Source organism: Carya illinoinensis, chromosome 7 (genome assembly GCF_018687715.1).
Source record: "Carya illinoinensis cultivar Pawnee chromosome 7, C.illinoinensisPawnee_v1, whole genome shotgun sequence".
NCBI classification, from domain to species: domain Eukaryota; kingdom Viridiplantae; phylum Streptophyta; class Magnoliopsida; order Fagales; family Juglandaceae; genus Carya; species Carya illinoinensis.
In genome coordinates, this window is record NC_056758.1 from 15,170,787 (window position 1) to 15,194,241 (window position 23,455).

The window sequence follows — 23,455 nt, forward strand, 5'->3', positions numbered from 1 at the left end:
ACAAAACTTTTAAGTATTTAACCTCAAGCACAACCCTTGATTGATGTTAAAGGTTTTAGCTCTTTTCAAAACAATTCCAAGAACCCCAAAAGTCCAATAACTTACTCTCAATACATTCATAATACATTCTTAAGAATTATCATGCTGGGAATCATCAAGCCAAAACCAAAAAAAATAACAAAATCACACTTGATACATTTGATTTTCACATTTTTCACCAAAACTGAAAACTATGTAGTTTGGTTTTGATCAAACCATTAAATCCGAAACATATCATGAAATAAATCATAAATGATCAATATCATATGGTTAATAATCAAGTCATAGAATATATATATACATATATATGTATATATATATATATATATATTTATATTTATATAAGCATCATAAGATCACATGGCAAGAATTGCATCAAAACATAAATCTACTAGAAAGCCTCAAATACAAGACCTATCCAAACCTTTACATGTATAAAAATTTATATCTTTAAAATCAACACCATAAATCCTCAAACTAATATTCTAACATGTAAAGAAAATTCATATGAACATCATATGTGAATATTAAAACCACTAGAGCATGCTTTCTCAACAAAAGATTCAAACTTATTCAAAATAGAATCTGTTTTCATACTCCTAATTTTCAACTATTCAGATCTTTGCAAAACTCTCATAAAAAAACTTATAACATGCAACGAATCTTCATCAAAATTTTATATTAGAATTTTAACTATAAACCTTAAAAATATCAAACCAAAATCTTGCCAAGAACACCATAAAAAAAAAAAAAAATTAAAGAATCACATATTGTCCAATTTATCTCCCAGAATGTCCTCTCCATGCTTAAAGAAACTTTTAACCCATCCAATGACCATGAAAATCTACACAAAGCATACAAAAAGAAACTAAACTCAAAGTGGAACAACTTATGTGAAGGTTTTTTTTGTAAGAAAACACTTACAACAACTTCAAACAAGTCGAACAATGTAAGCTAGAAAAACTATACGAGAGAGTCTCTCTGGTTTTCTCTCCAAAAAAAGGTTTCAAAAGTGATTAAATGCAAAGATAATGGATAAGGATGACACTTAAGAATTTGGAAGGGGTGATAGGAGATGTGTGAAAAACACTTTGGGTCATTGGGTGTTGCTGCCCAAGGTTTTCTGCCTATTGCTACCGTGTGAGAGGGAGGGGGTGAGGTGGCTTTTGGCCTTCCCCATCAACTACTATTTGGGGCTGACTTGGGCAGTGAAAGGACTAGCAATGGTAAAGGGAAAATTTCTCCACAAGCCTTGCCTTGGTGGTGCAATTTCGTGAGCCTTAATTGAATAGGATTCCATTTAGGGTTTGGTTGGGGTTTGGGTTCCTATCAAGTTCAAATCTAATTTTTTTTTTACCTAATAAAATTATCAAGATATAAAATAATAATAATAAGGATGTAATAACATAAATTTTAGTGGCTATTAGCACATGAAAGTGATTTAATCAAGTAATTAAACATTAAGCTAAAACCAAATTTGATTAGGGTTTGGAGGCAAACTTTTGGGGTTTGAAGAAACTATTTAGTGTTTCAGTTTTCACTAAAATTTTGAATTTTCAATTAGATTCCAATTATTTAGGGTTTCACTAGGGTTAAAACCCTTTTTGATTTGACACAAATTGGATGGTTGGATAGAACAGTGTTTGGTTTAGGTGGCATGATCACAAAACTTGATTTCCTACACATTTCCATCTTATGGTTCCTCTTGGCTCCAAGTGTCCAATACTATTCACAAAGTGTGACTAAGATCTTGCCAAGTACCCATATAAGATTTCTTTAACCTAATTTGAACATTCCAAAATGTGATCTTGAAAACACTAAACTGAGTGCTACATGGTGCTTACACTAGTCACTATTCACTCCAAGAAATGGTGAAAATAACTTTACACCATAAAATCCTAAATATTCATACAAAACTAAGAGTATACTTCATTTTACAAAATTCAACTCCTAAATGCCTTAAACAATTTAAAACGCGTTTCCGAATAGTTGCTGTCTAGAAAATGAAAATTGTTTTATTACGCTATATAATCCTAAGTATTCATCTAAGACTAATGGCATAGACTGTTTTTCATTCTCACACTCTTAAGTAGTTTAAATAAATAAAATCACATTTCTAGCATCATAGTAAGTAGTAAGACTGACTATATTGGCAGACTGAAGCATATACGATTAATCGATTCATGAAAGCTTTTTTGGGGATTTCCATGAGGTTCTTAAATCTTAAAGAAATTCATCCTTTGAATTTCTAACAGTCTATTTGTGATGACCCACTTTTGAGTGTATTTTCGCTGAAATGGTTGTTTTTATTTTAATTAATGTATTAGTTATTTATTTTAATTTATTTACGTTTTAAAATTGTTTTTTTTTATTTAATTGATGTTGTGTTTTATTTCTTTTAGTTGTGTTGTGGTTTTTAATATCTTCGCGGCGGTTTAGTGTTGTTTTTCCCGGACTGAGGATTAGACCTCGTCTTTTCCCTACATCTCTTTCCCTTTTTCCTTTTCTTTTTCCTTTTTCTCTTTTTCCTTCTTTCTTTTTCCTTTCTTTTTCTTTTTTTTTTCTTTCTTTTCTTTTTCCCTCTCTCTCCCCGCGTCGACCCCCCCCGGCCTCTCTCTCTCTTCTCTCTCCCTCACGCCGGAAGCCTCTCACCCCCGATCTACCGCCGTCCGGCCACCGTGCGGCTCACCGCCGGTACCGTTCGGTTCGTCTCCCTCCGGCGCACCTCCCCACCGAAGCTCACCCCCATCCGGCCGGCCGTTTGGCTGGAAAACCTCTTTAAAGCCCGCACGGCTTTGGCTCCGATCCGCCGCCGTCGCTCCACCTCCAGCCACCATTTCTTCACCACTTCATCACCGGTCCCTTGCCGTCCTAACCCACCTATTTCCGGCCTCCAACGACCACCGGAACAGCTCCTACGAGCTAGCTTTCCTTTTTGGGAAATCCGGCCTCCCACCGCCCTTTCTGCCGCCACCCACGGCCAACCACCACTTCCAATAGCTTCACAATCATCCCTAGACCATTCCCTATCGATCCCAAGCCCTAGTTTGTCCCCATTCAAAAGTGGGTTTTTCACAACCCACGGCCACAGTGAATTTTTACTGTGACGTTGCTTTTTCTCCGCCGTTTGCAACGCCGCGTGTTTTCTAAAATTGCCATATAGCGCTGTAAGTATTTTCCAAACCCTATTTTCAGATTTAAATATATATTGCTCATTCAATTTATTTTATCTGCTGGTTGGTTGATTCCGGACTGAGTCCGAAGAGTTCAGGGGTCGGATGGATGGAGGACGGAGTTGCCTGTTTATTTGATTTATGTTGTTGGATTATTTTATTATGCATTGTTATGACATTGCATGGTGCATGCACGTGTGTTTGTGAAATAGTGTGAAAAGCCTATGTATTGGCGTAAATGGTCTTACGGGTGCGTGTGTATCACGACCCCAAGCCGGGATGGGGTATTATCTCGGTGGAGCTCCTCTGGTCACTCGGGAGCGAAATAAACTGAGTGACATCCCCTAAGTTGTCGCTGGGCGATGACGAGAGCGGGGCTAGGGGATGCTTGGCTACGAATGCGTCGGGCGCGGAACCGGGCATCGCTCTACTCACCGACTCCGTGGCCCTTCGCTGGCGAGGGCTAGAGGATGCTTGGCTACGAACACGCGGGGCGTGGAACTGGGCATCGCTCGTTAGGTGTCACATGCATGGTGGTACTCTGCGGTGTAGCACTGGAGCCAGGGTGTGCGGATGACCCCTAGGGGAGGTCATGGTGCATACGGATAAAATGGATAATGGTTTGAGTTGGATAAAGGCCAAATGTGACTTTTGGCGTGGTTTTTGGAAAAGAAGTGTCTTTGGGCCAAATGAGATTTTTGGCATGTGTGGAAAATTATGTTTTTGGGTTTTGTGCATCGGGCATGCTTCATGCTTTTTGTTTGAGTTCTATGTGTTTTTATCTAGTAGTGTTTGGGTTTTACTTACCTGCGATACCATTTTTGGTTCCGTAGCTTTTGGTGCAAAGTTGGAGGACGAAGAGGAGGAGGCTGAGCCCGAGGATGCGGCTCCGCCGGGTTGCTGATGCTATGCTTTATATTTGGTTTAAAACTGTATTTGTGTTTTTGTAATATTTTATTTATGTATGTTTTAAACAGCTTGTATTACGTTAAGAAAAATTCTGGTACTTAGTTATGACTTTCGTTATCCGCTGCGTGTTTCTTTGTGCACATATGTTGCCTTGCACACACTTGGCACCCGTCGATAGGATGGTGACCCGGGTTGTCACCATCCGGACGTCTCGATTTCCCCATGTTCGGGCGTGGGGATTTGGGGGCGTCACACTATTACTTTTTTCATATACCATTCATAATACACATTTAAACGTAACATACATTAAGATAATACAATTACAATGCTTTACAAGCTTTACTTACAACTTTATAACAATCCCAACTAAAATTCACTTCATCATATTTTCTCGTAATGAACATATTCAATACAAACAATCTGTCCATACCATTTATACACCAACACAAACAAAACTACAAAGCTTTATTCATGGATCCATACAATCCCAATCAAGTACATGATAACTTTTCTCTGCCCAAGCATTTAAAATGCAACACCATTTTCTCTAAATAAACATAATAACCCATGTGATATGGGTATAAAGATTATACCAAAATTAATAGGTCGAATTGGTGGTTAATATGGCTAAGAATTGTAGTCTTTTGAACCAATCAAAGAGAAACTCAAAAGGATAGTGGAAGTAGAGCACCATAAGGATTTCATGCGGTTAAGTGGAAGTGGGTGGCTGAGCATGGAGGCTTATTGGTGGTGTCATGTCTTTCTTTGTAGGGACAGTGATGGTAGTATGACTGGAGGAACAAAGAGAGGGAGTTAGGAAACACTAGAAATAGAAGACGTATGTATTTTATGTCATTGTCGTGCTACTAGTTGTTACTGTGCTCGAGCTAGACCATCGCGATCACCTACTGCTTGTGCTATTGCTTCTCCTCTTGCATTGCTGGTGCTTATGTCTACTTATGGATGGTGACTGAAATCGTTGACTATATCTTACGGGACCATAAAAATGCTCTAGGCCCATTTCAACTAAGAGGATGCATGCCTCGAAATTCCAAGATGTGTTGTCATCTAAACTTTGCAGTTAAATGGCTTGTCTATGGATCTTAAATTTTCAAGAATTGGTAGATGTTGCCTTAATTGTAGAGGAATAGTATAGGAGTTTGGTTGTGTAACGCCTTGGTCCTGGAGGGATAAGAGAGTTAGCTCATGTAGCCTAAACATATCAAAACTATAAATCTCCAAATTCCAACTAAAACATAAATTCATTTATTCATATCAAATATATATGTTCCTCCACCAAGACACCATAGAAAATACCTCAATAAAATGAACTAAAATCTCCACAAACCTGGACATATCCATAACTCGAAACATAAAAATAACATGAAATGATAATTCTACTAAGACTCTTCAATAAATAATTGTGCACTCTTGCACTTATTCCTATACGACCATTATCCTTGCTAACAATTCCTATTTTTGACTTCCAGCTGAGGCATCAAAATTATCTAAAAAATGTTATGAAAATAAGGGAGTGATTTATCAATAACTTAGTAAGTAAAGAAATTATACTAGTATGTAAACATGAGTATTTACAGAGATCATAATGTAGAAACTAAAATTTTCATTTTCAAAGTGTGGAAATAGAACATGTTATCAAAATATCAGAGCGAAGATTCAAAAATAATTTCATTCAAAAATATCCTTTGGTATGGCATAAATGATCACCATCATCATCATATCAGAACATCATATCAAAACAGAGGCCATGTATAACCCTCGTGGTAGGGTTGTGCATCTACAGATAACCAAGCAGAACATAAATCACTCTGTCACTAAGGTGTGAACTCAAACAGATACCACTACTATAACCCGTGGCAAGGCCATATCTACTATTATAACTTGTGGTTAGGCCACATCCACTATTATTACTCATGGTTGGACCCTATCCACTATTATCACCCGTGGTTGGTCGTAACTAAACAAAGTGGAAACAAAATCAAATTCATAACTAGAAAGTCACACCAAATGTTTTTCAGAAGTTACATCTTATCAAAACAGAGCACTAAATAAAATCATATCATCTTCAGAATCAAAAAAAATCCAAAGCATATTCACACAATCATGCATAAATTTTTATAATCGCTCTTTTTGCATAGTTTAGAAAAATAAAGTGCAAAAACTAAGCTCATGTTTATGCCAATCATGACAAAAATGCTTTCTATTTCATCAGAGTTCATGAGTAATGCTGAACAAATAACTGAGGTTATTTTCACATTTCTTTTAAAAAATAAATATACATATTTTTCAAAATCAACCCCGTTTCATTTTCTTTTTATGCGAAGTCTAGCATAGGAACCCCCCTACTTACCTGAACTTCTTAGCTTCTCTGAATTTCTTCAAAACAGTGTCAAATGAATATCAATCATCACCTATAAAAATTCATGTAACTTGAATAAATCTTCAAATGAACATATAACTCGTATTTAAACCTAAAATACCTATTTTAATTACTCAAAGCCTAAAATTCTCGTAACTCTAAGAATACTTTCACTTTCTAAATTCCTCAATATTCTCATAATTGAATAAATATTTTGTTTAACTCGGAAAAAAATTAAAATGATATCTTAAAAATATCCAACATATTAATAACATAGAATGCTTTGATCATTTTATATTCCCCCCCCCCCCCCCCCCCAAAAAAAAAAAAGTCATGAAAACCTTCTCTCTTAAAAAAAAAAAAAGGTTTACTTTAACATAATTATTCAATTTTACAAGAAGTCTAATAATACCCATATAATTTAAATATTCTCAACATGTTCTTTTATTTTACAAAAATAATTTTATTCGGATAGATATATCCACATCTATAAAAATAACATTAAAGATTCATTTCAAACATTAAACTTAAGTGTTTTAAATTAAAAGATTAAACACTTATTATTTATTACTAAAATCAAATTGTAAGATTAATACTAAATAATATAAATTAATACCTTTCAAAATTTTCAGGATGGAGACAAATAAATTTTGGCTAACACCATAAATAAATCAAGCCAAATCCACTTTAACACATTAACAAGCTTTTGAAAATAAAACAACCACTATCACAAAAGTTAAACCCAAGACGAGTTAGGCACGTGGGCTTTAATGGCCATACTGAAATTTTAGCTAGGTATGCACTACTGAGAACGGAAAAACTTAAACAACTTAAAGCAGCAAACCAAAACATATAATAAAACCAAAGAATTTTGAAGCGACGGCTACCTAGTGAAAAACCAACTAGAGACATCATGGCTGAATGGTTCGCTGGCAGCAAGCTAAGGGTAGTGCGGCTGAGCTTATACAAAGAAGGGAGAAGGAGTGCAGTAGCTTACCTAGAGAGAATCAGGAGCAGTGACAAAACGGGCTGAAGATCAACAATGGTTTGTGCGACAGTGGATTGTGGTGGTGCAGCGAGGATACCATGGTCTCTCTCTGGCGGTGAAGGGAATTACAATAGCCGAGAATGGCCTTTGGTCAAGCAACGGTTTTGAGAGCTCAAAATGCTCTATTTTAATTGGCAAAAATAAAGGCTTGATGTACACAGGTTGGATGGTTCTCGGTCTACGGCTTGTGGAGATGGTTCACTAAAACTTAGGTTGCAGAAACTCTATTCTTGGAGAATTCTCACACAAAGAATACATCTATACGTGTATATATATATATATATATATATATATATATATAACCGTCAACCCTAGAAGAGGATAGTCGTGCATGGCATGGAACGTGCCTGACGTGGAACTAGTCCTTGGCTTTCATGCGCTTGGTTATTAAATGCAAAAGGTTTTGGCTTTTTCCTTAAGTTCTGGGTCTCGATTCAACGTCTAAAAATAATATAACTTGTCCCACTAATTTTTTCGGCCTATAAAAATATTTCACCTAAGCCAAAATATTTAAAGATTCTAACCTACTCAACAATCCTAGTAAGAATATTCGATATCAGCCAAAAATAAAATTTAGGCTAATAGTCCAATCCAAAAATACTCATTAATCTCTAGTGGTCTTTTAATCCATATAAACCCAATTATTATTTTTTTTAAAAATACAGTTGGGTACGGGATCCGGGTGTTACAGGTTGCACAGGCCATTAATAAGAGGAAGCGAGCTTTCCTTTCAATTTAGCTAAAGTAAATCCTACAAGAAGATTTGTGATAAGTTTTGGTGACAAAGGGAATGGCATAGCCACCAGCAAATCAACAACTATTTTAGTCCTAATCTAAGACAATGTGGGGTGAATCACTATGGAGAATACAGAATGTCCACCTCAGATTGTTTGAAATGTGGCCAGTGGCGCCACATGGCTAAGAATTACCTAAAACTTGGGCTAAGAAATGGAGTGGCTGATGGTACAATAGAATTGCGCCAATGTATGAGGGCATGCCACCTTTCGAGGACAAAGGGAAGGTAAAGAAGAGTCTTACGTCGGCATATAAAGGGAAGATCATAGTTTGATGAAAAATAGGGAGAAGTGGTTTGCAGAGTGCAACTAGTCCAACAAAAGAGTGAGCAACACAACATAGAAAGCCTGGCAGACACATCTCAAAATAGAGGTAATAAATGACTTTTCGTCCTGTGTTGGGTGAGCAAACAGGAAGGCAAGAAAGAGGAGCTGAAGAGGCTAGTAGCTTGGATGGAGGGTGAGGTACGAGCCTAAGGTGAGTAACGGTCAGGAACAAGACCCATGCGGATGTACAAGCTTTTTGGGACAACACGGAAATGCTCAGAGGGTAGCATTGCCGCACACATAAACTCACTCTATTTGAAATGTCACATCCAGAGTGGGTTTGTAGGGAAAAGGTTGTAGCTCTGTAGGACATATCTTCAGAGCCAAGAGGTACTTGGGAACTTGACAATTAAACGACAGTGTGTGTCTTACCACGTGTCAATCACCATGGATGGGTAGACATTCCTCGAGCCATTCCTAATGCACATTGCCACCAATGTCATACGAGAAGGAGAATGCCTCGTGCTGATTGGGCTAGAATATTTTCATTTGGCCTTACTTGATAGATTTGAAGGAGAATATCCCGAGCTAATCATGTATGGTGTCTTCGAGCTGGTTGGTTGAGTGGATGTGTTCCTCAATGCAACATGTATATCCTTTGGTGTATGAATGAATGATTTAAAACAAGTGAATTAACTCGCACGTTGGTCGGGTGTGAGTGATTCCCTTAGTCAAACGGCGAAGCAATTTCCCCTGCTTGGCCTTTTATCTATGTGATATTTTATGTGATAAGATTCTACATGATCCAATAAGATGAGTTTTACAAGCTTGAGAATAGGATTATTCATCGCCTCGGTGATATATATATATATATATATATATATATATATATATATATGTACATTGAGGTTTTGCAAAGAAGGCAATTCCTCAGAGTGTGATTTCTCACCATACTTGTATTTTAATCAGAGGGTGATTCCTCGTCATAACTTTGAATGCTTGTGTTTTGCTTAGAGGTTGATTCCTCGACACACACAATGCACGTGTTCATTGTTCTTTCTACATCAAAATGTGCATTACATCATCACATGCATTGTCTCTCATTAGCAATTTTTTTAGAGCTGTTTAACCTATTCAGAAGTAGACCCATGACAAGTACCCGAGGAAGAAAGACCAACACTGCCCCAGCAATAGATACGGGGGCATGTCTCCGTTATTAGTAATTTTATTGTTTTTTTGGAGTTGTATTACTTAGTCCAATGACCAATCATGTTTGGTTCACCATATTTGGATGTAAGGAAAAAACAAATGGTTTTGAGTATTATTTTTTAAATGAAGTGACATGTGGATACTTGAGGGTTTATTGAAAGAACCTATTTACAATTTAAAACTCTCGTACAATTAGCACTTAATCTTTACTTATTCCACTGCGGTTTAAACGACCATTTACTTACACATACACTTCCTTATGAACATTGCATTCCTAATTTCGATCTAAATCTTGAGTGTTGCCGACTAACTGGCACCCTTAGCATCATAGATCTTCGCCAAATTTTGTATTGAGGAATGAGGTGCCACAAACATGATTCTTGTACACTATTTGAATTGTTCTCGTCACAATCATGACTTTGCCATGTTTGCCCGGTTATGTAATTTGTAACTTGAACCGTTACAACAAAAGTTGCTATAGCAATCACATTTGAGTAGTATTAGATTGTCCATTAGAGGTTCGCCAAAAGGCCTTTATAGGTAGATTTGATTGTATTATGTATGATTGGTCTTGATTTACTTTTGGCAACAGATTGACAGAAAGTTACGACTTGTTACTCGGTTGCTAGCCTTCATGCTTGGTCGCATCAATTTGGTTGATAGGTGCTATACTCCCTTATATACTTTGCATCCTAGCATGGGTTTCGGGGCAAGGAACGCTTCTTGATATCCTACATTCTCGCATTCTTCCAACTCTAACTTGCTTATCCATTACTTGCTCAATACCTTCACTCACTTTCAAACTGGCTCACGTTACCTATCACCCTGTCTAACTTTTACTCGCCCGATGTAAATCTCACATGCCCTTTAGTCGCCTAGCCTTTGTTGGCCCAAGGTGACGCTTACTCCATTCGTTATTTACTCCTTTCCTGAACCTTTACCCACTAAGGGTAGTGTTTGCCTAGGTCTTGCTTGCACAAGGCTTTTGCTTTCCTTATCTATTCAACAGGGCCCTCCCTTGCACACGAGATGATGAATATTTCACCTAGTCTCACTTTGCTTTTACGTGGGAAGTTCCTACCTTTGAAGGCGGTTCTCACAAATTGTCTAGGTCTCTGTCTCATCTCCCTGGGCCAAATCCCATTCTAAAGCTCCATCCTCATAGTGGTCCTCACCTCGTGAGGTTAAAATATAAAAATACAGAAAATTGAGTCCAATGCTCAATAAGCAACACCTCATAAATAAACATAGAGTTTACTTGAAAACATGTGTTCCCATAAATACATGATTAACCATGAACATGAACTATGCATGATGCCCTAAGTTGTATTTCACTTTCCTTTTTAGGAAATACCCATTATTAACCCAGGTGAATTCAGATTAGTAAATCTTAAAGATTTTGATTCCATCTATGGCCACGGTTTAGGAATACATACATAAGGATGACAATACCAAATGTACTACCAACGTGCCTATCATGTCATGCTTAACTGTCATACATTCATACATATCATAACATAGGCCATTATATGTCTTAGTTGCCATATATTCATCATGATCATACTCGCATGCATTTTTTTCATATATTTACTTATCATATCTTGTCATAATACATGGAATTCACATAAGCAAAGTGGGACTAGGTGAAATATTCATACATCATATTGTATTATGATGTATGAGAACCACATAAAATCATAACTCATCATAAAATATTGTGATGCATATGCAATGAAAAATAGCATGAAACTTAATTATGAAAATCTACCATGCAATCAAAAATAGTATTCATCATTACTTGAATACGTAAAAAATGACTACTAATCAAGGGTCATATGTATGTAATGTTTTTAAAAGTATCGTTTATCGTATTCTAGTACCTTATAGCTATAACCCAATATTTAAGGCCCACTCAGTTTTTGATAACTTTTGGGTTTCACCTTGGGCTCATTCTAAGCTTCCTCCTTAGAAATTGGATCCTCTAACCTCTTATGTTTTAAGCCCATTTATCACTACCCTTGTGGTTCTCTTGATAGACTTTTCGTCGGGTGCCACACACACGACCGTCCGCCCAAAACCCACCACCACCAAAAACCAACTGATAAAATTTCCAAAATCCAGAGAGAGAGAGAGAGAGAGAGACGAAGGAGGTTTGGGTGAGAAGAAGAGAGACACAGAGAACAAATCTCAGTGGCAACACATGCAAGAAATCCTCTATTATTTAGTCAATGGTTAAACAACTTGATAGGCGGCTTAGTACATTGCAAATTATAGAATAACAAAAAGGGAAATAAAATGCACATGTTGACTATTAATTGTTGAAAATGATGTCGCTAAAACTTTAACGAGATAGCAAGAGGACTAAAATGTGAGTCTCAAAACCCAAGGATAAAATGTGCGAATATTGTAAACCCAGAGAGCCACCAAATGCTTACCTTTTACACCATATGGAGTGCAATGGGGGAAGTTTCAATTCTACCAGAGCCACGAAACATGCAGAAGGAAAAGATTAAACAGAGCTGGAAAGGAGCAACTACAGCTTCACTATCCGTTTGTTCTCTTACTCCTTTGCACCAAACTTTAATTAAAACCAAATGGAGAACAACAAAAGAAAAACTACCATTGGAAAGCAACCTCGAATACATTTTTTTTATTCAATATTTCAGCATAAAACTCAAATAGGATAACAAGAGCTTGATATAGTTACAAGGCAAAAACTTCGAAACACAAACTAAATACTATCAATGATTACCAAAGCCAGACAATATTGGAAGTCCCTCCAGTGATTTGATGCTCATCAAATCGGATAAATAATGGACATCTTGACACCCAGGTCAGCAAAAACTGGGTATCAAGCCACAATGTGTGCATGTCTATCTCTATACTAAAATAGACAAGATCACCAAAGAATCCGGTATAAATACAAACTGATAGGATGACAAACTTGATGCTATCAATGATCATGAAAGCCAAAAGAGAAGTGCCCTCCTTTTGTACATCCGATGCTCATCAAAATCTAATTATTACGAAGTTGACATCATAACACCCAGGTCAGCAAAAATTGGGTAACAAGTGACTGTGTGCGCATCTATGAGTCTGTATTTTAATGATGTGCCGTATGAAAATTTGGCAACCGACTTCCCAGTCAGTCAACGTCTATATACCTCCACTCCTGGAAATAAAATATAGACAGCTAAAGAAGAGGTGATTATCAGCCACTTGCCCCGTCATCCTCACTGTCTTCACTGTCATCACTGCATTTATAATCCCAAGAATCAGCTAACGCTCCCAACAAGTTCAAACCGCATATATAAAGGCAAAAAGAAAAATGATACAGAAGCATGCGCACAATTTTATGCATGCAGACATCTACTTGAACGTCTATTGTTTCATCGTGTTCCCTAAAAGTAGATGCACATTGGCAATAGATAACAGTATATAAAATGGCACTCTTGCATTTAACTAATATATTATAAGATTATACAAGTCATTGAATGAAAAGACTAACATATATACCACATACACGGTAATACTATACGGGCCACTAACCTTTTTTTTTATCATCAAATAAGAATTTTATTCAAAATAGGCAAACCCAAGTATACTGGACATAGACATATACAAAATGATTGTCTAAAGCTACAAGAAAATCATGTGCGTTCATGCCATTAAAATCTATTACAATCGACTAATGGACTAAAGTATGAAGAAAAAAAGTTCAAATCTACCCATCTTCAGTTCACAATCCTCAAAATTCAGACCATTCCTCTTCATCCATATGCACCACAATAAACAGATCGGTATCATCTTCCACATAGCTGCAATATGAGAGTTACCTCGGATGCCTTGCCAACTGGCTAAAAAGTCAAAACCATTCTTGGCATTACCCAAAGGAGTCCCACTCTAGCAAAGATATCATTCCAAAAGCTCATGGCTACTCTGCACTCACCAACTCCCCACTTTTCTTACACATTTTTTTATTTTTGATAATTAACTTTTCTTACACATATAATACCAATCCAATACAAGTCGGCATTTTCTTCAATTATCTAAGGTGAGAATATTTCCTAATGAAGCAGTCCATACAAAAATAGAAGCTTTAAGGGGTGCCTTAGTCTTACATATGTTCTTCCATGGGAATGCTCCTGTAGAGTGTGTCATAAGGGACTTGTAGTATGACTGTATAGTAAAACTCCCCTTCTTGGATGGTGACCGCATACTCTTATCTGTTCCTCCAGTCACTCTACAATTATGCACAAGAATGAAGAAATCTGTAAATGTGTCAATTTCCCACTCTTGGGAAGCTCTAAGGAAAATGATATTCTATTGAGAAGAGCCACTAGAGAGATCCATGAGCTTTGCTACTGAAGCCTCCTGTCTCATGCGATGCCATATAGTGTTGGATAGGCTTCTTTGAGGATTAGATCTTCACACCATAGGTCATTCCATAATTTAATTCTGGAACCATCCCCAACTGCAAAGTGTGTCTCAATGGAGATTGGTCCAGCCTCTTCGTATGTGTTTCCAAAGCCCCACCCCATGTGATCCTCTCACCTCATTTGAGCACCATCCTCCCCACAATCCACCATATTTTAAGTCTATGATCACCCCGATCCCCCCTCTTCGTGGTATCTCCAGTACCATTGGCCTAATAAAGCCTTGTTGAAAACCAACAAGTTCCGAATTCCCAGCCCGCCTTAGTACTGGGTACAAACAAAAATTCACCAAATTTGAATTCTTCGTCTATTTCCCCTCGATAGTAAATCTCTTTGCAATTTCTCTAACCGGTTAGCCACCTTGCATAGTATTGGAAATAAGGTACATAGGCAAGTTGGATAAAATACTTTTTATCAATGTAACTCTACCACCTTTAGACAAATAAATTCTCTTCCAACACGCAAATTTATGCTCCACTTTTTCCAACACCCCATCCCAACTAGACTGTGACTTAAAGGAGGCACCCAAAGGAAGACCGAGTATTTCATTGGCAAGGTGGAGACTTTGCACCCCAAAATATTGGCCAAGCTCAAAACACCTGGAACATTTCCAACTAGAACTAATTCTAATTTGGCAAGATTCACTTTTAATCCCAATGCCGCTTCAAAGCAAAGAAAAAGACTTCAAAGCTTGAATGTGATTATGACTAGCACGACAGAAGACAAGTATCATATGCAAATAAGAGGTGAGTCATCTCAAGTGTACTGATTCTTGCATCCCCAATGACAAAGCCAGATTGAAATCTACCTTCCACAAGACCTGCAATCATTTTACTAAAAGCTTCCATTATGAAAACAAAGAATAATGGAGATAGGGAATCACCTTACCTCAAACTCCTTGAAGTTCCAAAGAAACCCTTTGAGGTACCGTTCACCAAAATAGAGAAATGTATGGTGGATATACAAAATTTGATCCAAGAGCACTAGTGCGCTCCTTGTCTACATGTCAAGTTTACTCGATCATATGCCTTCTCCATGTCGAGTTTGCATAATAACCGTAGTTCATGCAACTCTCGAAACATTTATTGGCAATGAGAATCAAATCAAGAATTTACCGACCTCAAATGAATGCATTTTGGGGCTTGGATATGATCTTCTCCAATAGTGCACTCAATCTATTCGCCAATACCTTCGAAAGGATCTTGTACATTTTGCTCACCAAGCTAATAGACCAAAAGTCCTTAATCTCCACCACCCCAGGCTTCTTTGGGATAAGAGCAATGAAAGTATCATTTAGGCTTTTTACAAAGTTACCTCGTTTATGAAACTCATGAAAGAAGCTCATGATGTATTCTTTAACTACCTCCCAACATGCCTTAACGAATGCAATAGTGAACCCGTCCAGACCCAAAGTTTTGTCACCTACCATACTTCTCACCACCCTACGAATCTTCACCTCCTCGAATAGCCTCTCTAGCCAACTTGCTTCTTGCAAGTCAATCGACTCGAAAACAAGGTCTCCAAGAAAATTGTCCGAAAGTAGTTTTTCTTAGTAGTTGGTAATATGATCCTTGATCTCATATGGATTCGATGTAATCCTCCCATCTACCAATAAGGACTCAATGACATTGTGCCTTCTATGTGAATTAGCAATGTGATGGAAGAACTTGGTACTATCCTCTTCTTTTAACCATAAAGCCCTCAATTTTTGTCTCCAATAAATCTCTTCAACTAAAGCCATCCTTTCAATATCCAAGGGGACATGCTTTTTGTCAGCCTTTTCTTCTTCTGAAAGGCCCCTCTCCTCCTCCACGTCCTCCAAACCTTGTAATTCATCAAAGGGGGGTTTTTCTCAGTGTTCCACATTCCCAAAAATCTGCCCATTCCACTTCTTCAAGTCATCCCACCAGCCTCTTCTCACAATATTAGCATTAGGACCATAAACACCAACAAAGAACCATTAATAACCATCTATCTTTTCCACCACTTTTATATCCCACATTACCAAGATGCCTCCCGAAGCCCACCTTGGCAGCAAATATGACCACCGCACATGACAACAATTCCACAAACTCCATATGATGTTATGGGGGATAAATTCTCTTGCAAACATAAAACATCCACTTTCCAGCCATTCAACTGCTTACATTCCACGAGACTATGGGTGCTGGGTGGTCACAAACTCCTTCTGGCCCTCTTCCATTGCACTCAAGCCCCTCATATGTCTGAAACAAACAGGCTCGACTTTTAACTCCATTGGCGGTCTCAACTCTGGCAACCCATCGTCCATGGGTGTCTAAATATACAAGGAAATCATGTACATTCATGCCATAAGTCTATTACAATCGACCAATGAAATAAAGTTTGAAGAAAAAAAGCTCTAAGCTCGTCCACTGTCCATTCACGATCCTCAAAGCTGCGATCATTCCTACATCCATATGCACCACCATAGATACATTGGAATCATCTTCCACATAGCTGCAATTTAAGAATTAACCCTGAGGCCTTGCCAACTGGCCAAAAATTCAACAACCCTTATTGGCATCACCCAAAGGAGCCCCACTCTAGCAAAGATATCATTTTACAAACTCATTCCCCTCCATTTCTTCAATATGAAAACAAAATTCTGTCTGCCACCATTGCCATATTCCACTAAAGCCACATATCAACCTTGAGCATTGGAACATCTCTGAGCAATGTAACCTCTATTGCCATCCCATGAGGTTGCAAAGAACTTTTTTTCTTTTTCTTTTTTTTTTCTTTTTTTTTTTTTTAATTTTATTTTTAATTTGTAAACAAAATTTTATTGATCATAAGAATAGGCAAAGCCCAAGTACACGGGTCATATACAAGAGCAATGCCTAGGAGTGAAGTTCTAGTGATACAAGAAATTCATGAATGGTCATACCATTAAAATCAATTACAATCGACCATTGGAACAAGGTGTTAAAAAAGAAAGGTTTAAGTTCATCCAATGACTGCTCACGATCTTCGAAGTTTCGCTCATTCCTCTCCCTCCAAAGACACCACCATAGGCATATCAAAACCATATTCCAAATAGCAGCAATTTAGAAGTGCCTTGAAGACCTCTTCATGAAGCTAAGAGGTCAATCTCTGTTCTTGGCATCACCCAAGCTACACCCACCCTAGTAAAAAAGTCATTCCACAAAGTCGTGGCAATTTCACAATGCATTAGTGAATGCTTGACAGATTCTCAGCTCTTTTTATACATACAACACCAACCCAATACTATGATGCAGCGTTTTCTTAGGTTATCAATTGTGAGGATCTTCCCCAAAGCTGTCCGTACAAAAAATGATGCCTTTAAGGGGGCCTTTGTATTCCAAATGCTCTTCCACAAAAATGGATTTGCATTATGCTTAGAGATGGAATGGTAGGAACATAATGTGAACTTCCCTTTCGCTAAGGGGCGCTAAAAGAGTTTGTATTCACCTCCCCCCCTCATAGAGACTGAATAGACTAGGGTGTAGAATTCAAAGATTGCGTCAACTTCCCAATAATGGACAACTTTAAAGGATGTGACACTCCATTGGGGGGTGCCATTAGAAAAGTGAAGGAGGTCCTCAATCGAGGCTTCTTTTCTGCTTGCTATACCAAAGAAGTCAAGATAGGCTTCCTTAAGTATCCTATCACCATACCATATGTCATGCCAGAATTTAATACGAAACCCGTCATTTGCCTCAAAACGGGTAAAACTAAAAAAGATATTCCATCCACATCTTATGTGCTTCAAGAGCCTCACCCCATAGGATCCATTCACCTTATTTGAGCACCAATCTCTCCATGCTCTACCATACTTTTCGTCTAAAACTAATCTCCACAAAGCTCAATGTTCTAAGGGATATCACCATAGCCATTTACCCAACAATGCCTTGTTAAAAACAACAAATTTCGGATACCCAGCCTCCTGGATAAGCTGGGGAACAAAACGTGGTCCATTTTACCAAATGAAATTTAAACTCATCATTCATCCCTCCCCGAAATCCCGCTGTATTTTCTCCATGCGATAAGCTACCTGTGGTGGAAGCAGAAATAAAGAGAAAATAAGTTAGTAGGATGGATAGCATACTTTTAATGAGTGTGGCTCTGCCACCTTTGGATAAGTACATCCACTTCCAACTGAGTTTTTGCTCCATCTTTTCTAGGACATAATTCCAAATGGATAACTATTTGTAATGAGCACCCAATGGGAGGCCAAAATATTTCATTGGTAGGTGAGATATCTTACATCCCAAGATAGAAGCCATACCATCCACATTTTACGGAATTACATTTGATTTGCCCAAGTTCACCTTTAATCCGGAAATGACTTCAAAGCATAGAAGGAGAGCCCTTAGTGCACGAATATGATCATGGCTGGCCTCACAAAATACCAAGGTATCATCGGCAAATAAGAGGTGAGAAATATTGAGAGTGCTAGTACTGGCTTCCCCCATTGAAAAGCCGGATTAAAGCCACCCTCCACCACATTGTCAATCATTTTGCTAAGTGCTTCTATTACGAAAACAAAAAGTAATGGAGATAAGGGATCCCCTTGTCTCAATCCCCGCGAGCTTTGAACGAACTGCTCGTTGTGCCATTACTCAAAATAGACACTTGAGTTTTGCGAACCCTTTCGACTTATGACATTTCCCTTACCTCCAATTTCTACATGAGTTTTGCAAGCCCTTTCGACTTCGAACATTTCCCTTGCCTCCAAAATATTCTCCAAACCTTTAAGTTCCTCTAAGGGTGTCTTCTTCTGGTTTTCCACTTACCAAACACATTCCAACTCTTCAGATCTTTTTTAAACGCATTCAATTTACATGCCAAAAATGTATCCTCGGGTTCCGTGGAAATGATAGGAAGTCCACCATTGTTTAACGCGGCCAATAAAGCCCTCAGATTTCAGCCACATGTCCTCAAATTTGAAGTAGTTTGGACCTCCATGTATTCCGCCACAGTCAAGAAGGATGGGAAAGTGGCCTAAACCTAATCGGGGAAGACACTTTTGGATGAATTTTGGAAAATGAGCTTCCCAATCCGAGGAGACCAAGATTCTATTGATCCTTGACCAAGAAGGAAATTCACAGTAGCTCAATCAAGGGAAGGAACTGAGTGACATTAAAATCACCCCAATGCACCAACGCATATCCCAAATGCTACATAGCCTAGCCAACTCATCCCATAATAAGCTTCTAGCTTGATCTAGATTAAGACCATAAACTCTTGCGAAGGCCCATTGGAATCCATCCTCAACATATTCTTGAACGAGCAAGCCACCGTATAATCCCCCATAACATCCTTCCACCTTTTCCACCACCCGTTTGTCCCACATCACTAGAATGCCCCCCGAAGCTCCATTGGGAGGGTAGATAGTGCCAACCCACCTGATTACATGCCCACAAACTCCTAATGATGCTTAAAGAAAAACTCCAATTTCGTTTCTTGTAAACATATAATGTCGCCTCGCCACATTTGTAGTTGATTTCTGATTGTGAAGCACCTCTCCTTCTCATTCAGCCTCCTCACGTTCCAAGAAATGATTTTTGGCTTCATTGTACAACCTCGTTTGCCCTTCCCATTGCTCTCCCATGATTCAAGCTCCTTTCACTTGTCCCATCACTAACAATCCAGGTAAGCCAGTTGAGCTTTCCATCTGAGCTAGTCTACCTTTGTCCAGTCTCTACAGCTACAAGTAAAACAATAAATTGGTCTTTGAAACCATTACATACAATCTCCACACAATGTTGGATCTCTTTTAACTATATGGACTACCCATTATGAAGCCTTTGTATCATTCGGATGTATAGAGTTCATTGGGTTAGGTGCATCACAGGAATCTCCATTACTACCCAAAGGAACTACCTTCGCCACCTCAAAACACGACCCTAGCCAGTGCTCCCTCTCTTCCCCATTAGATTGATACAAAACCATAGAAACCTTCGAAGATTCGGCCCCTGCAGATTCAGATACCATACCGGTGGCAGAGGCCACCTTTAATGGGAGTTTCGAACAACTCTGTGAAGACTTGGGTGAGGCCACACCATCAAACCCTGCGATTTTGGCAACGTTTTTAGCTCCAAAGCAGATACAACTTTCTCTATAGTCACTGGCACTGATGTCACCACTCTGGGTCGACAAAGGTGGGGGATGCACCCTCCAACCCCGTGATTTTGGCGTCATTTCATCTCTAAGACAGATATGACTTCCTCAGTGACACCATCACTGCCACAACCTCTGGGTTGTCGTCCACTGGATCCCCCATGTCCAACGACCCGTTCTGTGAGATTCCCAGCTAACAGAATAATGGATCCAACGGTCTGGCTACTACATTGATTGTTGGGTTGGCCCCTTTCCTGGACTTAGCCCGCTAGTGTTGAGTTACAGGCCTTGAGGACATGGGTTGGGCCCTTTCCTTATGCAGCCCACAGGTTACAAGCCCCTCTTAACTCTTTTGTTTCCCTTACACAGCCCAGAGCCCAGATCTTCCTCCAACCCCAGCACGTATCATTGGCTTACCCTCTGGATAAAACTATCTAACATCTCCCTTATTTCTAAAATTTCCCTTGTGAGGCTATTTGGGGTTAACTACTTTGTACCACTATCGCTAAACAGACCATCCCCCTCCCTTGTTGCATAAGTGTTGTTGGTTGGTAGTGTGTTTGACCAACGTGTCTGGCACGCCTCTACAACGGAAATACCATTCCTTTGTGAATTGTCCAAATTGCCCTTCATCAATTGCCCATCCCTCCTTTGTGCTTCCTTTAGTCTACAATGAGCTCGTCTAATGGCAGAATCATCACATGGAGCCAAGACAACCTGTCACATCCCCCAGGAGATTTGCCCAGGACCACACCTCGGCACGACCCATGGAGGGTCAGGACAGTCACATGGCTAGTCTGCTTGCATGCCTTAGCTCAAACCATAACACGCAGCGGGCGAGCATGGAGGCTACTGACCTTGCGCAGACCATGCGTGCAGGCTTGCGCGTGCATCTGCGCGCATGCATGCGTGCCCCCACACCACCTAGCAAGGCCAGTGGCGTGCCCCCACAGGCACGCCATCCAACGCACGGCTCCAGCCCGTGCCTTGCAGAGCAGGTTAGTGGCATGCCTCACGGCGTGCCATCCAGCGCATGGCTCCAGCCCATGCCTTGCGGAGCAGGTCAGTGGCATGCCCACCAGGCATGCCATCCAACGCATGGCTCTAGCCCATGCCTTGCAGACTCAGCGCCTAGGCCACCAGCCTGGGCCATGCCGTGCACCATCATGGCTTACCTTCAGCAAGCCATGCCCATCATGCCGTGCACCACCATGGCTCACCTTCAGCAAGCCATGCCCACCATGCCGTGCACCACCATGGCTCACCATCAGCTAGCCATGCCGCACCACCCTGGCTCACCATCAGCCAGCCATGCCGCGCACCACCATGGCTCACCACCCAGCAAGCCATGACCGCACCACCTGACCACCGTGCACCACCTAGCCCACCATGGGCCATGCATGCCACGGCTAGCCTTGGTCCATGGCCATTATCTTGTTATTTATTTTATTTATTTAATTTGCTTTATTTATTTATTTTCTAAGGACCTATTGGGGGTTTCCAATTTGTTTTTCTTATAAATAGGACCTCCTTCATTTGCTTTAGAATCTTTTGGCAAACTCCTAGAGGGAAGACTATTGTTTGAGAGATCATAAACTGGTGCCTTTGCACTTAAGCTTTTTGGGTGCAATTCGTGAATCCCAAAGAGAGAATCACACTTTGCAATTCGTGAATAAGTGTGATTCAATCTATCTTGTTCTTGCAACTTGGTGCAATTCGTGAATCCAAGTTGTGTTTATCAATCTATGAGGTTTATTCATTACTTGTGCAATCCGTGAATCAAGTATTGATTATCCTTATTATGTGTTTGTTCATTCAAGTTCATTAGTATTTTGCTATTGTTCTTGAGCGTTCTTCGTTGTTCTTGAGTGTTCTTCATTTTGCACTCGAGTGTTCTTCATTGTTCATGCATGTTCTTCATTTTGTTCATGCATGTTCATCATTGTTCTTGAGGTGTTCTTATTGAAGTTGGCTCATTCAATCCGTCCAAGCCCCAAAATCGCCCCACACAAGTGTTAGTCCACTTTCCATAGTAGTTTGCTTCATCTTTCATGCCTTAGCCGCCCACCCTAATTGCCAAGCAAGATTCCTATAATTAAGGAACCCTAGTTGACCCATTCCATACTCCATAGCCGGCCATACACATCATCCATCATATCCCAAGATTTTAGGAGAGTCATCTCCAAGATTCGAGGGAGATCATCCTCCAAGATTTTAGGAAACTTCCTAAAATCTCTCCTCCATCAAATTTCGGCCAGCCCTAGCCATTCCCTCCACATCACTCATCTTCAATCCTAGCCACCCATCTTACATTTTCCAAACCCTAAATACATCATCCAAACCCTAAGCCTATCTTCCAAGTGGCGCCTACACCATAGCACTCACTAGTGCCGTGCGCCCATCACCCTTGAACCACACCATCACTCTTCATCTTCCATCACTCCATACACCCATCTTAGCCTAAACACTTAACCCCACCATCCCCAAGTGGTCATATTGACCACCTTTGCACGTGAGCCAAGCAAGAGAGGAACCAAGGTTCGGTCATCACAACGCCACCATTGGCGTGGAGGACTTGGTGTTTTGGGTCTAGACCGAGGACCCCAACACAACCTTCATGTATGACTTCCCAAGGCCCTTTTCCGAGTCTTTTTGTAGGATGGTTCCAGCCCCTCTCAAGAATTGCTTCCCAGATTTTCCCACGCTTTCATGCATCTCATGAAGAGAGTTAGGAATCTTCCATAAGCATTTGGACCTCTTTGTGCAATGAAAGCGCTGCTGCTTGCAGGGGAGGTTTTATAAAATTCCTTTTTTTTTTTTTTTTTTCCATTTGAGCAAGCACACTTACAACGTCTGCAACAGCCATGTCACAGCTGAGGATCCCAAAACCAACTCTTTCAACACCTTTCTACCTCGCTGTACAGTACACACCGAGTGACTACCTTCCTTAGAGAGCTCAAAAATTTTAGTTTCAGTAAGGACCAGTTTCTAGTGACCCATCTTAGATACAGCAAATCAAGAACATCATGATCATCGAGAACCCTTCATGGAAACAATACCGAGAGAGAACTTCCTTATGAACATGGTTACCAAAT

At 39.5% G+C, this 23,455-nt stretch overlaps 1 protein-coding gene across 4 annotated transcripts in view; it reads right to left on the minus strand.

Annotated features, from left to right (window-relative positions):
- Nucleotides 1-12,441: 12,441 nt before the first annotated feature.
- The window catches only part of LOC122315815 (protein ILITYHIA), an 86,175-nt gene continuing 75,161 nt past the window's right edge, over nucleotides 12,442-23,455 (minus strand). For 3 of the 4 annotated variants that reach the window (XM_043132001.1, XM_043132000.1, XM_043132002.1), the window contains 2 exons: nucleotides 13,941-14,062; nucleotides 12,442-13,073 (listed from right to left, as the gene is read on the minus strand). In XM_043132001.1, the coding sequence (XP_042987935.1) occupies nucleotides 12,976-13,073; nucleotides 13,941-14,062 (220 nt within the window). In that variant the 3' untranslated portion in view covers nucleotides 12,442-12,975. The remainder of the gene's footprint in view (nucleotides 13,074-13,940; nucleotides 14,063-23,455) is intronic. The other variant, XM_043132003.1, reaches the window with a different exon arrangement.